The sequence below is a fragment of the Clinocottus analis genome, unplaced genomic scaffold (genome assembly GCF_023055335.1).
Source record: "Clinocottus analis isolate CAN_PGR_092001 unplaced genomic scaffold, fCliAna1.0.p SCAF_4, whole genome shotgun sequence".
NCBI classification, from domain to species: Eukaryota; Metazoa; Chordata; class Actinopteri; order Perciformes; family Cottidae; genus Clinocottus; species Clinocottus analis.
Window position 1 is genome coordinate 15,379,986 of NW_027176153.1, and position 15,613 is coordinate 15,395,598.

The 15,613-nt window shown below is 42.8% G+C and overlaps 1 protein-coding gene across 2 annotated transcripts; it reads right to left on the reverse strand.

Moving 5' to 3' along the window:
* Window positions 1-1,520: 1,520 nt before the first annotated feature.
* Window positions 1,521-7,386, reverse strand: gpr61 (G protein-coupled receptor 61). Of its 2 annotated transcripts, XM_068596804.1 has the most exons (4): window positions 7,250-7,386; window positions 7,104-7,174; window positions 5,333-5,976; window positions 1,521-3,242 (listed from the first exon to the last, which is right to left on the reverse strand). In XM_068596804.1, exon 4 carries the CDS (start codon window positions 3,000-3,002, stop codon window positions 1,584-1,586), a length of 1,419 nt encoding a protein of 472 aa, XP_068452905.1. In that variant the 5' UTR covers window positions 3,003-3,242; window positions 5,333-5,976; window positions 7,104-7,174; window positions 7,250-7,386; the 3' UTR covers window positions 1,521-1,583. The 2 variants fall into 2 exon arrangements, with proteins under 2 accessions (XP_068452905.1, XP_068452904.1); XM_068596803.1 differs by lacking the exon at window positions 5,333-5,976.
* Window positions 7,387-15,613: the final 8,227 nt, after the last annotated feature.

The following is a 15,613-nucleotide window of genomic DNA, read 5'->3' on the forward strand; positions in this document are numbered from 1 at the left end:
TCATGCAACAAAATTAAGAACTTTATGTCTCCTCCTTACAAAGGGACCTTTTTTTTGTTCTGACTCCCAGCCAAATATGAGCTTTTCCTGTACGCCTTGTGTCGGGTGTCTTGTGATCATGCCAACAGTCTGGTATGAGGCGGTCCGAAATAGATGAACACAGCAAGAAAGAGCACGTATAAAAAGAGACAAATAACATTTTTAGTAGGAGATTTGTGCCTTGTAATTTTCTTTGGAACATGTGTCACTGCTCGTGTGACTTGTGCAAACTGTTTGTATTCCACCTGAGATCAGAGAGTATCAGCAGAGTCTTCCGTTTGTTGCTTAATGAGGCCAAAGGCAAAGCTTGCCATATGTAAGCAGTGTCTCACCTGTGTGCTGCTGTGTAGCCACAACAAACCTGGTTGTTTAGAGCACAAACATAAGCACACCCACACTGCCTCCGTGTTTACCTGTAAACAGCACAGACGTTACGTTTTTAACAGGCTCTGGTCGAGATGTTCGAATCTGTCCACATTCAGTTAACAGACTGACAGTTTAACCGTGCTGTGAGCCGATGTTTTTTACAAAGCTTAAAACCTTAACACCATAACTGGCATACAAATCAAACCAGTCACAATGTTTTTCTTTGAGTGGAAAGGGGGTGAAATCACGAGTATACCAATGTGAGATGATTTTTGTGAGGAGGTGATCATCACAAGACTGAGAGCAGATAAACATGATAATGATGTTCGTGGAAAATGCTTAAAAATATGCTGGTGTGTCAGCCTGTTTATTATAAATACCATCAGCAGCACCAGCTGTGAAATGATCCAGTTTAACACAATGAATATTTCAAGACGATTTTAAAAATGGCTCTGAATAATCACTCCATTCTGCTGGGAAAACAGCCACATGTTTGCATTAATTCCTCTGTGTCATGAGTGAAAGTGGTATAAACAGAGAAAATGCTGAAGCACTGAGTCAATTGGATCGATTGTCTAGGGGCTTCTTCAAGTCTTAAAACACAAAAATGACAGAACATTTTGTCCGATATCCTAGAAACAAAAAGATGTTCCATGTAATTACAGTGATGTGTTACGACTAATGTCATTATATTCTAATGTCTGATGGGGAACTTTCCAAGAAGAGTAATGAAGAAATGCATATCAAAACTAGCAGTTCACTGAGCGTTTGTCTCAAAACTTTTTTTCAATGGCTCACATAGTTTTCCATGAACTGTGTCCTCCCTGAAGTTGTGCTTTCCCAGAGTTTCAGCACTTCTTTATATTAATGTGATGTGTGTCACACCACTGACCCGTGATTAATAATGGTTCAGTGTCCATCTGCTAACATCCCACAGAAAACAGCCCGACACTGTGTGGCTCTAAAAACATGTAACGCTCCATGACTCTGATACAAGTAAGGTGACTTACACAATATTCTCGGCTTCGTCTTTCTCTGAAAAGCTACACAACTTAAATTCTTTAAAGAAGACACCATGTTTTGCAGATAGTTAATTCAACACATTTAAGAAAATATGAATGAAACTAAGTACATTTATTGGATTATAGATGGTAAAATAGATGGTACATCAGAGGCAGCTACATCTCTGGTACAGTTTTGCAGCAGTTCTCTGATACATGAAGCTCATTGTTTAGTTGTTGCCGCTGTATGAACTCTGAGGTTTCCTCAAGGATCTGCCCCGGGATGTGGAAGTCAGCTGGCGTGTTCTGCTGAACAGCTGATTCCTGATGGCCTTCAGTCTCTGGCTCCTCTGGGCTGTCTCGGCTGTGAGAGTTGCAGGGCTCCAGATTGCATCCAGTGCCCTGAAGGAACTGCAAAAAGTTCTCCTCAATAGAGGCCTCACGGCTGGGCAGCTGCTCTCCTTCGCTGGGCCCAGCCCGCTTGAAGAGGCAAGCCAGGTGGCGGCCCAGCTGCTCGCGAATCTGCCGGTTCAGGCAGCCGTAGAAGAAAGGGTTGGAGGTGAAGCAGAAATAGCCAATCCATGTGACTACATCCTCCAGCTGGGCCAGCGAGGCGGGAGAGGTAGACACCACAGCCGAGTAGAGATGGAAGGAGAAATATGGCAGCCAGCAGCAGAGGAACTGGCCTCCCACTGCCACGAGCACGACCGCAGCCTTCCCGCCGCTAAAGGTCCTCTGAGGAGTGGTGCGGGGACCGGTCCCACCGAGGCTTGCCGCCATGGTGGAGTGGCTGCTGGTGGACTCGGATCGTTGCCGCGGCGTGTCCATCCAAGTGGGAAGGGGCCCGTGCTGCATGGCTGCAACGCGCGCCACCTTGAACATGTTGCAGTAGACCACCAGAATGATCAGCATGGGGCACAGAAAATAGATCAACGTGAAGAAGACCATGAAAAGCAGCCGCGTGGTCCTGCCTCCCGCCCAGTGAAGGGAGCAGTGTCTCTGACCGTGGACGAGCACTGAAGGAGTCCCCGCAGTCTGGTTCGCCTGGAGCAGCCATCCCAGGAGGGGCAGCACTGACATGATAACAGCTTTAATCCAGATTCCCACCAGAACCGTCACCACCACCCCCACCGTCATCTTCACCTCGTGACGCATGGGGTGGACAATGTAGTAGTACCGCTCTACGTTGATGGCGCAGATGGTGAGGATGGCAGCACTCACCAGACACACACTTAAGCAGAGGTAACTCCGACACAGCGCCTCGTCCACCAGGATTCGGTCGGAGAGCATCCCCAGAGGCATCAACACCAGCGCTGCCAGCAGGTCCACCAGACACAGGTGGAACACAAAGGAAAACTTACGCAGCTGCGGCGTTTTTGTGATGACAATCATCACAGCCAAGTTCCCCACAACTGCAAGCACATCGATGATGAGCATAGCACACAGCGCCAAGGACTGGTTCAGATCAACCCCACCTCCGATGCTCGCGACTGGCGAGGTCACGTTAGAGATATTCGGGTGCAGTGAGGGTGAAGATATGAGAAGGTCGGAGAGAGAAGTGTTCCAGGAGGGGCTCGGTGTGACAGGACGCTCCATGAGAGGATGGGAAGAGGAGGAGAGAGTCCGCTGAATTTCACGGGCCCATCACCCATCCTCCCCTGTCATAGGGTGTCACAGAGAAGCTTAGGTGGGGGTGCCTGTCATGGCAGCTGGAGATGTACTGGCACTGAACACCAGAAGACTTTAGCCTGGAGCTCTGCAGACAGGAATTTTCACTCAATTCCTTGAAACTTTTAGTGTCCTTTCTTCTCCAATGTGACCTTCAGATTGAAATATCTGAAAAAAGAGAAAGTCCTGTTTAGAAGTATGCACAAGTGAAGGTTTTGTGTTCGTTTTTTGCAACAAACTCAAGATGCGTTAAAGGGTATTTCATGAAAAGTAAAATAAACTAATAAGATTGTAAAATATTATATTTTTGTAGTTCTAAAAGATGAAAAACTGTGTTCCAAATTGGATATTTTCAAGGATATTATATGACTATATATATTGTAGCAGGTTGTCTGGAAATATGATTAATTTGTTATCCAAAAAATAAACTAATTCATTCTATGTTCAGACTAGAAATACATTATGGAAATATTAAATAACAAACCTGAAAATCTACATGCCAGAAATCCAATATTGGCCACTTCTACATTAACTGAAAATGGCTTTAAATATACTCCTGTGTAAAACATGTAATTATTTCTGCTGCTGTGATCCTGTGAGTCTAGAAGAAATGCTTGTGCTCTCGCTGCAAAGTCCCACTTGTAGCCTTGGTCATAATTTACTTCACATTTGACATCTGCATCCTCAGATGTGTGTTTTCAGGGCAGCAGCCGGTGCCTCAGGGAGACGCTAAAAGCGCAGAGTGAACCATATGTCCCCTTTACCAGAGTCAAGAAGCAAAATGGATGAGTGAATAAACTGCAAAACTCAGCACTACAGAGCTCCCTGCTGTCTGAAGTGATGGGAGGAGAAGATCGATAAACACTTTTCGTATTACAACCATGACGTGAAAAATATTAAATGTTAAACTTCCTGTGGTTTTCTCATTTATGGTGAATACAATTTGAAAGACTGAATACACATTTTGTAGCTATGTTAAATGACAGAGCACTTTCAGCAGTGAGCGCAGGTGTTTTTGTGGCCAGTCGAGTAGTCGAGAGGCCCGGCGCTGTGTTTACTGTCATAACCTCACCTGGAAACAACCCCACACACTGTAAAAGCCGTGGAACAAGCGCGAAGGCTTTGGTACATTTCCATATGCTGCACACCTGCATGTGCAAGTTTTCCATTTCACCAGTGTGACAGGCTTCGTCCCTGCAAGGCGCCCGTTGTTATTCCTGCGCACGTACGCACAATTGAGCAAGACAGTCACCTGAAAGAGGTAGGCGCACGTAGGCGGCCTTTGCTGAATAGGTCGAAGGGTTACGATCACCCTCATCCCAATAAACCTACCAATAAACAACATCTTAGCTATGATGTAGCAGCAACTGTGGAGCAGCCCTCTTGAGATTCTTAGTTTAATCAGCATTGATTGTTTTACTGATCTTTAGTGTCTGGGGTCACTTAAGGGCTCTAAAGATCACCAAAATTGAAATTCTTGCTGCAAAGAAACTTATCACCACAAATGTTCTAGTCCATCAAAGACCCTTTTATGGCAGAAAAGTCACTTTAAAAAGAATCAAAATGTGCCGGTTACCCGTTTTAAAATTGTTGTTTTATAGTAGATTTTATCAAGTTGAAACCACACAAAGAGAACTATTTCAATGTTTTCGGGAGGGGGCAGGAGGGATGGACTGAGTGGATCTAATGCGGTAAATCCTCTTCTTAAATATAATCAAATAATTGAGATGAATATCATTCATAGTTAAACTCTGAAGCTCTAAACAAAATCCCACAAAGCTAGAATTTAAGGTTGCAGCAGAATCTCTCCGACTGCCGACAGGAAGCCATATGACCCAATAATATGCACATGACATGGTGTTTACTGCCAGGAGAAAACTAGCCTGTTGTTCAAGTGTCCCTTACAAAGCACTTTACTCCTCAGCAGCAACATGCAAGTGACCATCGGGAGTTTAAATTTACAAAACGTAAAAATCTCTTTCCAGATATGTCCTTTAACATGGACACACAAATATGATGAAATGATAAAACACTTCAGTATTGCCCAGTTGAGTCAGATGTGACTCTCCAGCCTCCTAACTTCCATACATTTAAACACACACGCAGACACAGACACACACACACACACACACACACATATATATATATACACATACACACACACACACACACACACACACACACACACATCTCTCCTCACACCCTGCGAACAGGCAGGTATGTGTGGTGGTGTGTGTGAAGATACATTGGTGACATACCTCAGTCTGGAGAGGGCTGCTTCCTCCAATGCAGGTTCACAGTCTACTGAAGGAGTGCCGACCTGTTTCGCTTTCTCTCCCCCACACACACAGCAAACACACACTGACACACCACACACACTTTCTCACACACGCACACACCACGTCACAGAGAGAAAGAGAGAGAGAGAGAGAGAAAGAGAGGGAGAGAGTGGAGAGAGACGCTCTCCTCCTCACCTGGCCCCTTTCATCTCGTCATCACCTCCCACCCAGCCAAGCTGACCGCCCCCCTCCCCATCCCTTCAAACACACACCTCCCTCCCATCAGTTCTCTTCTAGCCAGGTCTTCGATTCAGGTGGGAGAGCACGAGCAGAACGGAGAGATGGTGCAAAAAAAGGAGGAGAGGGCTCCTGTCTTCCAGCCTGCGATGCACAAAGATTGGACATACACATGCACACTTTCATACACACATGTGCTGTCTCCAGCACGCGCCCAGGGCAACTGCAGAGCCGTGCAGAGCAGACAGGCAGGCGGCGGGTGGGCAGGCTGGCAGCACCCAGCCTCCCTGCTCTCCACTGGGTCTTAGTGCCTAAGTGTCTCTGGGCTCCACGCTTTGCTTTTCAACCTTTTCAACGAATTTCACCGCAGGTCACATCAAGTCCCCCTAATAGGAGCAGACGTTGCAAACAATAAGGATAAAAAGTCCCCGCTATACTCTGGATCAGCATTTCTCTGATTCTCTGTCTCCGTATGCTTAGCTCGCCGAGCTCTCCCTCCATGCACAATCCAGCAAAAGCCCTCTCACGAGGCTGGATTATTGATTCACAGAGAGGAAAAGAATCCCAGTGGTCAATGTTAATGAGCTGAGATTAACATTTACAAACTCCCGGTGTACACAACATACATATTACACTTTCTGGACTGTTTCCTGCCCTGAGGAACGACTTGTTTTCCACTGGACTGTGAGGTGTAGGATCTGAGGGATTTTGATATTAATTTGTTGAGAGCAACAATATGTTGACACTTAGTTTGTTATTATTTAATCATGTCGACTCGTCGAGATCAAGAGAGCTGAAACAATTAGTAGATCATCTGATTTAATCATTGCCAGAAAATATAATTGAATGAGAATGGTTATAGTTTAATCAAGAGAAAGTACTAACATTGTATTTTGCATTAAACATATTTGAGTTTTGGACAAAACTGAACGTTACTTTGGTTTTAAAGAACGTGTTTTTTTTTAAAGATATTATAGAAATAAGTGTTGAGTGTGATAGCAGTCCTAAAAACATCAGATATAGAGCATCGTTTGCAGGTGGGCCCACTGTCGCTGCTCGATGGCTCACGTCCTTAATCATACTTTTATTAATCCTGCCAATGGGATGATTTAATAACAATGTGCTTTGGACACAAGACGTAACCTTTTGGTGTATGGCGCTGGCTTTTGCATCTGTCATCTCGATTGTATTTTACTGTGAATATCCCCTTTTGTTATCCAACATCCAGTGTTTTGACTTTATTTTTAGGTTTTCTCGTCTCAATTGATGCCTTAAAAAATTGGTATTTCCTCCCTCAGGATTTGCATGAATGGACTGTCCCACACAACATCAGTAAGTGGCATCTCTCTTTCATGCAGTGTATTTCCTGAGGGATCCATTCATCAGAGGAAGTGCAGCTGCACAAACACTGATTTGTTTATGAGTCATTGCTTTTGGTTACTGATAAATCAATTGGTAAATTGAAAACATTTTCAGTTATTGATCCAAGTGCAGTTCAGCAAAGGTTATCTACCATGAAGCTGCTGCTGCCGTTTGAAGATCACACGTCCTGCTGCTGCTGAGAGGCTGCGGGCGCTCATAGATCTGTAGGAAGAAGGACCAGATATTAATGTGTCCCATACATGTGGTTTAGCATTGAAATGAAGATAAAACAAAAACCTTGGAGTGTTTTTGTGTAATGATCAGGGATTGAAGAAGGGAACTGAGTATAGAGGAGTCTTTGTTTGTGTTTGTTAATGTTCCACTCTTCAAGTTCTATGTATCCTGTGTTTGTGTGTTTGTGTCCTGTGACTGCGCTCGTGTCTGAGGTGTTGAATAATAACACAAATAGCAGATACTTGCTCTGGCCATGAGCACCAATCAGGGGTAGGGGAATACAATGGTTTCTGTGGCAACCCCCCCCCCTTCTCTCCCCCTCTGCCCCCCCCCCCCCCTCTCCAATCCTCTAACAGCAGATAAGAAAAGAAGAAAAGTATCAACCTCAGAGCACAAATACACACTTACATCGTACACACTGGACGCACTACCAGCCATTATGAAGAGAGTGCAATGTGTGCTGCCACCATGTTGGATATCTGAATATTCTCAGCTTCCTTTTCCCCCTTCAACTGAGCACAGGTGGGCTGATTCATGCTCAATTACAGTTGCTGATCTCATGTTGTTGTCCGTTGTGATCTCAGATCTCATCAGCAGGGGGAGCTCTCACATTTAACAAGTAACTGCAACACCTGACGTCCCAGAACATATTGCTTTTTTTAGCCAAATGACTAATGCTCACAGAGCACGACTTTTAATAACATTCAGTTATTTATGTGGCTGTCATCACGGTCATTAAATGTATGTTCCACACTGAAATGTTTGGCCTCATTCAAGCTCACTGACTGCAGACAAACGCTGTGGAACAGTTCATGAATTTTAAGAAGGACGCAGTGAAGCAGGCACACAAACTCAGTGTTGGAGCAAGAGGAGATCCTGTTTGGGCTGACATCAAACCCCCATGGATAACCTGGGCTGTAAAAATCATTTTGCATTATTCCATTTAAATTGCTTTGCTCGGGGCTTTAATTTCCTCATGACCTACATACCAGCGACTGAGTGTGCACATTATTTTAAAGGCAAATTACCTATTTTTAATGTCTACATTTTATTTTTGTATCTGTATACACAGCGCTATTTAGACTTGTACATAGTCCTCTGTAAATTCCAGTAGTCAATACATTAATGAAACATGCAGGAAGACAGTTTAATCGTCTTTGCTCAAGTTTCATCCCCCCACAGTACCCAAGAGAACAACATCCAACTGGAAGGTCACATCCGACTGATTACTAACACCCTATCATGCACCGCCGCAGATGAGGGAGATGACAAATCTCTGGGAGCAACATTGTGTATCCTCACTTACTTCAGCTAAACAAAGAGCTATGTGAAACCCGAGTCAAAGTCCATGTATGTGTAAACACACATGGCCAATCAAGCTGATTTTAAACTGCCAAAGGTAATGCTAAATTGTATTAAAATAGGGCAGCTGCAAAGAAAGAGCAGTGATCCAAAATTGTAGGGTTTGTTTCAATGAAGTGTCACCAAATGTTGGTCTACACATGCTCCTCTAACTCCTTTTCAGTTATTAGAGCATGTAGATCTTAATATATTTCATCCTGTTTTAAACATTATGGACAACACCAGACTATATCAGACACTGAAATCTACTTTTTTGAAGCTCACTTTAACCAATAAGATCATACGAATATTTTGGGATTGCTCGCTGGGAGTCCTGGGACAGCCAGAGAAAACAGGAGCCAGTGACGGGAACTGGTTTCTGCTGTAAGAGTCCAAACAGACACAATTAGCTCTCTCTGTTGGCTCCAGGTTGGCAGCGTCATCCTCTGCACACTCTGAGTCACGGATGAGTGTCGACGCTGCAGGCCGCTCTGTCTGTCTGGGGACGCATAATACCACTGAACTTCAAAAAACAAGCCAAGACCGTTTTATAAATTAAATACAATTGAGGGTGATATGGCATCTTGCAGGTATTTGAATTCCTCCTGCTGATTATGATTTTCTTATCACCACCTTTTCTTTTTCAGCGTGCTTCAGACCGGTGATTTGAGTAAATTTTATTACTTTATTACAGGCTGGAAAACTACAACGGACTGCCTCGAGGCCACAGATGCTCGATGACTCTTTTCAATGTCACACTTTTTATTGTGAGAACATCATGACTCCTCTTCGAGTTACAGTTTTTTATTCACTTATCGACTGTGACTAGTTTTGTGTCATTGGACGGATTCACTTGTCACTTTCTGTTTATTGTAAAAAAAAAAAAAAAAATGTCTTTCCTGTGATACTATATGCTCTATCACTTTTTTGACATTTTGATATTCTGGCTTTTCATGAATAATGACAATAAGTTGAATTTTAAGCATCAAGCTGGTGGTTCAGTAAGGTGAGAAGTCCTTGGTTGAGTCACACATGGCCTACAGTGGCTTTGCTGCTTCACACGGCGGCAAGACACGACCACGACACACAGCTCAGAACCACACAAGTAGACTTGGTGGACCAGAAATACAGGACGGAAATAATGGCATGAACCATACAATATAATTAAATCTAATACATCAAACCTTTTTTCTGTTAAACTTTTAACACAAAGAATACAAACATAAAGTTGATGATTTGCAGGGGTTATATGCTGCACTAGCGCTCGGCGTGCAGTTAGTCCAGCATATCACCCCCTTAAAACCACAAATTACACTTTGCTTTTTTGCACAGATTAAACAAGTAAGATAGAGGAGATGTATAAATGTTAATTTGTGCTGTTAAGTGGAGCCTGACTGTTTCCAATCGTAATGCTAAGCTAAGCTAATTGTATTAGCCATCTCCAAGCAGAACCAAGCCCGAGGCCCTTCCACCCCTCCCCCCTCTGAAGGTTACCCACCATGCATCACAAGTCTCATCTTCACTGAGAACGACAGCATATTTGCATTTTTATTCTGGAGCCTCTTTCACTTCCTCACTCACATCAGGAAGCTTGAACTCAGCAGTTTTTGAAGTAACATCAATATTCAGCATAAATATGAGCACTAAGTGCATTTCCTGTCAGTGAGTTGAGCCCAGATGTATATTCACTTATCCCACCTTTCATTTTTTTTTGCTTTCTCCATTTTGACATCATGGGAGTGTAATCTCTAACTTTTTATTTTTCATAAGAGGATTATGTTTGCGTTCTCTTTTCAGAGAAAATGTGTTGTTATATAACAAATAGATCCTACTTTTTTTTAAAGTCCCATTATTTATGAGATTATTGTATCATTTGTCCTGTAAACAGTTACATGTAAATCCAACATTATTTACCACAGTGGTGGTCCAACAAATCCACTTCAGTCTGTCAACTCATGAAGCCCTTTTTTACGTGAACACAGACTCATAGTTGATATTTGCATGTGGACTCAGATCAGGGAGTGATACACATGGCTTTAGCCTTAGAGACTACAGGTGGATGCAGGGATGACGAACAGATTATTATAACAGCAGTGAAACAAGAGTTAATGTAGGGTTAGTAAATCTAGGTTTAAACTCGTTTATACTTTATCAGAGATATCTAGAATCTAGTTTAAACAAAGGTTAAAACAGGATTAGTTTATGTTTAATGTCTGCAATGATGGATTCCGACAAAATGTAAACAAATTCACAATGTACATTTAACAAATATGGAACTAAATAACCCTAAATAAATGCAATATTTTTCCTAAGCTAACCCTGTAGCATAACATCTCAAAGCTACAGCAGCTGGACAAGTGTTGGCACAGCAAAATTCCTCTCACTTCCATGCTTGATTGCTGGTCCAACCTTCCCATTGAGGTATATGACAGATTACCAAAGGGTTAGATTTACCCAGGGTTAAGTGTAAACTAAGGTTAAACTAGGTTTAAAGTTTGGTGCAACAGGATTAAAAGACAAACCTGTGTGAGACAACACAAGTTACACTTTTTTACTTGTTATGAAGAAAATGAAAGCATGAATAATGATGCTTCACCCAGTTTTAACTTGAATTCTTGAAGAAAACTTGTTTTTTGTCACATGCCTCCACAACAACATTTAACAACAGCTAAATTATATCAAAACATCCGTTTACAAACTGTCACATAACACATGCTGTATTACCCGAGTCTCATTTGTCCAGTTGCTCATTACATTTAGAAAAAGTGTTTTTTCTTTAAAGATAAATAAATACAACTTTATATGGCAATATATTTTGCTGCGAGGCAGTTAAATGACAGCTTAAATGCCACAGAGTGATGAGAGAAATAAAGAGTGAGTGTGTGTCAATATCACACTGGCTCACTGCACAACCTATTCTCTGTGGTTTGACGGGTGATGAAAGAGCATTACTCACTCTAACTGTCCAAATACACATTAGGTGACAGAAATAGTCATGCCATACATATTTATGAGAACATTTCAAATGCCAGAGGTCTGCAAAAGTGAAACATTTACACGACAACTTTCCATGTCTTTAGTCACAATTTGTGAGCTTTTCGCTCACTGGTGCTGACGTGTTTTTTTTTTTTTACAGTAACTTTTTTTTACTCTCAGCCCTTATCTCTTCTCTCCACTGCCATCTTGTTCATGTCTTCCGTGCTCATTAGAGCCAGAGAGCCGAATCCTGGAGGCGGGATGTTGTGAAAGCCAGACAGATGCCGCACAGTTAATAATCCAAGCCAGCTGTCAGCATTCAGAAGGGTAAGACACTGGAAATCAGCCGAGCAGCCTTCAGGCTCGTCCGGCACAGTGGCTCAACAAACTAAAACACATTTTGACTTCAGCCACATCAGCACATGCACAATTTCACACACAAAATACAAAAACCAAGAAAAAAAAACATTCCACATTTTGGAGAATACTTATTACATACAAGCATATTTATATAATGCACCAAATGTTTGCAAGAGCTGCAGCATCAAGAATCAGTTTCCAGCTGCTCATTCATTCTACACGCTCCTGATTATGTTTTTGACACAAATGCCTCTTCCTCAGAAATAAATGCCTGCTCACACTTTTACATTGTATATGAATAAAAGACAAGAAAAGCATTCGGGATCAATTGTTTTATTCCTATGGTTTCAGACAATATCTTCATGCTAATTGGGTGCAGTTTAGATAGACAGATAGACAGACAGACAGACAGACAGACAGACAGACAGACAGACAGACAGACAGACAGACAGACAGACAGATAGATAGATACTTTATTAATTCCCAAGGGGAGATTTGCTAAATGCAGCGGAACAAGTGAAAAGTGTCTCCTGTGTCATTACGTCTGCTTCCTTCTGGTCTTATTGATAGTAATTGCACATCATTCATTACATTATGTCTGTCAATGTAATGACTGAGCTTTGATGTACAGTATGACAATATGTTGTTATGTGAGTGCAATTAGTAATGCTTTCAAACTAAAAATCTATATTCATCAAAATAAAAATATGTTTTTTTCTAATTAGCCTCTGTATTATACTCAAGTTATTTTTTTTTTTAAATAACACAAAATAAAGCCTTTCAAGTGTGATTCAAGTTTAAGCACAAGTCAAAAAATAATAGGACTGGAAAATAAACATGTACATGTCGAGACAAAAAGACAAATCTATAAAAACAACATGATTTCTATTTTTGACAACGTGAGCAAACTAAGGGATTTTTCTTTGTGTTTACAGTCGAATCAGATGTAATAAACTCAGTGGAAATCCATTAACTAGGTAACAAAAATGACATTTGAGTGCTCGAGGGCAGCATCTCTTTTAAGAATCACTATGCTTTGACTGTGTGTTTGTGTAAGAGGGGTATTTGTACTTGTCACCGGGTTCACAGCTCTGTGGTAATGACACCAGAAACAGGATGGAATTGTAATAATGACCCTGCATTAAACCTCTAATACCCAGAAACCGTCCTCACGCCACTGAGAGCAGAAGGTTGTGATTAATAGAGCCAACAGCAAGAGAAGTAGATATCCTTTTAAGTCCCTTATAGCTCGCCACAAGGCTGTTCTGAAGATTATCACAGACTGACACTCATAAAACAAATCTATTTAATATCAGTAGCATGCTCTCTTTCTCTTGTGATCCCAGAACGCCTTGCATTTTCTCTTGATTGTGGTTTTTGTTTCAGTGTGTCCTGGACTCCTGGACCCTGATAGCCATCATGACCATGACACAGACGTCAGAAACCAAATCTGATCTTGCAGGTTTGCAGTAGCAGCGTAGAGTCAACCAACCCCTCTGAAGGGCAAAGAACAAAAGGTATTCAGACGAGTGAAATTAGCAACACCGCAGAGTAAAAACATTCAAGTCCTGAAGCTGAATAAGAGTTCAAACTGCTTTCATCAATACTTTCAAACCCCCAGATGATCGCAGATCATTGTAACGCATCACGTGCCACCACCTCTGAGGTTGCTTTCGTCATACCAAAGTGGGTGTGTGGGTGTAAATTCTCAGCCTCAAACCCATTTTTTTTTTTGCTGCATTTTGTTATTAAAATTGTGCATTGGGTGGAAAGTCACCCGGTATTGTGCAACAATTTCTGCCTGTTTAAACTGAACTGTGCGTCGCTGGGAGAGTGCTGCACTGCCACAGCGAGCGCTGACATCCCTGATGCTCGTTCGCCGGCTGTTTCTCTGGACCTGCTGAGTGAGTGTCTGGTCTTGACTGGAAGATTGACACATGGGAGAGCACCCAAGGGCCAGCCTGAATAATAGATACATCCTCCAGCAGCAAAGCAACTGACTCATTCCACTCCCTCATCATACAGTGTCCTCAGCATCAGCAGTCATTACATAACAACCGCAAAGGCCAGTTTCAGCTTAACAGGGTCCGTCTGTCTGGAGCTCCTGCTGAATTGGCTTTTTGGGCCAACTTCCCACTAGTGCATCATGGGATTGGAGCAACCACATGCCGGAGAGATAAAATTATAATTGAGGTTAGATTGCATAGGGGAAAGTTTGAAACATAAAATCCTCTTTACTCGCATTTGAGTCACTGCTGTGCATTCATGCCTGAGGGGTGTGTCTTACGCAAGGTTTTGTTTTGGCTGGCGCGGTGAAGGTCAGAGTTCAAGGGAAATAAGAGGCTGTATCAGACAATAGTCAAGCAGCTCAAGATGGGTATTGAGAAGGTGTGTATTTCAGCATTTTGACAATGATGACTACATTTAGAAATAGCAAAGAGCATCAACGTGACTATTAATCGAAGAGGACGTAGACTCAAATACATTAGCAAATGCACAAGTGAGTTGTCTGGCAAGCGGACACACACAAACACACACTTACACACACACACACACACACACACACACACACACAAACACACACAAACACACACACACACACACACACACACACACACACAGGGAATTGAGGAACCCCCTCAGTGTGTGCTCCATTATTCACAGCCTAGAGCTAAATAAATAAAGGCACAGAGTAAACACCCCAGATCCCATGATGCAACAGGACACTCGCTTTGGAAAAGCCAAAGGACATTCTGTCCGACACTTTCTCGCTCTGCCACCCTCCCTTCTTCTCTGATATTAACGATATCCTCTTTCAGCCCTCTGTCTCCTGCTCCATCAAAGCCTCCAAAATGCCTCCCCGCGTCCTGCTCGTGATCCAGCCACTAGTTTGTGGTTTGGAGGACATTTAATGAGCATTTCATGTGAAGATTCAGTCGATTCATGTTTCCAGGCTCCGTTATCTCTTATGGGTTGAGACTTCCGAGCCACTTAGCCTCTCGATTACAGTCCCTTCCTGTATTGTGTAGCACCACCCCATTATAATGTAATGTTCCACATCTAGCTCACTGAGGTGTTGGAGAAAATGATCCGTGATTACATTTGATTTCCTTCACACAGATTTTTGAAAAAGCATCTTGATTCCCTTCTAATTTTGCCGCCGTTTATTCACAAACTATATTACTGTGGTATGTTGCTATTGATAATTACTCTGCTTCTTGTCTGGAAAATTGCAGAAGAATGTGTATCTCGATATGGCGCCGGTACAAAAAGATATTCAGGACTGCAGCCTGTTACTTCCTTTACTTCCGTGCATGCTTCCCTCTCAGCCTCATTACAGCACTCCACTCCAAAACGCAGATTCAATTTTCTGCCTGCCCTGAAGCACAATCATTGCCATTTGACTGGAGAGCTGTAGAGAAGACCTCTTTGCCCAGGCTTGATGTGCCACGAGTGGCTACAGGCACTGGCACTGGGAAGTGGAAAGTGAGGGAGGAAAACGAAAGTTAAGTGCTCAGCAAACAAGGACTGGAGGTCAGTGTTTCAACCTGCCCACTCTGGCTGGATGGACTCTTAGCAAAGACAACGAGAGGGTCTCCGGGGCATGCACAGGGAAGGAAGTCCTCGTGCCAAGTGATGGGCTCTGTGATGTGTGGGCCTCATTGCCTCATTGCTCGCTACACCTCTCTGACACGCTCCTAAAATGGCTCCAGAGCAGAGAGTAACAAAAGACTGGTCTAAGAGGCGAGT

What these genes read in the sequence shown, in the direction of transcription:
- gpr61 (XM_068596803.1), bottom strand. Translation starts at nt 3,002, where the DNA reads ATGGAGCGTCCTGTCACACCGAGCCCCTCCTGGAACACTTCTCTCTCC.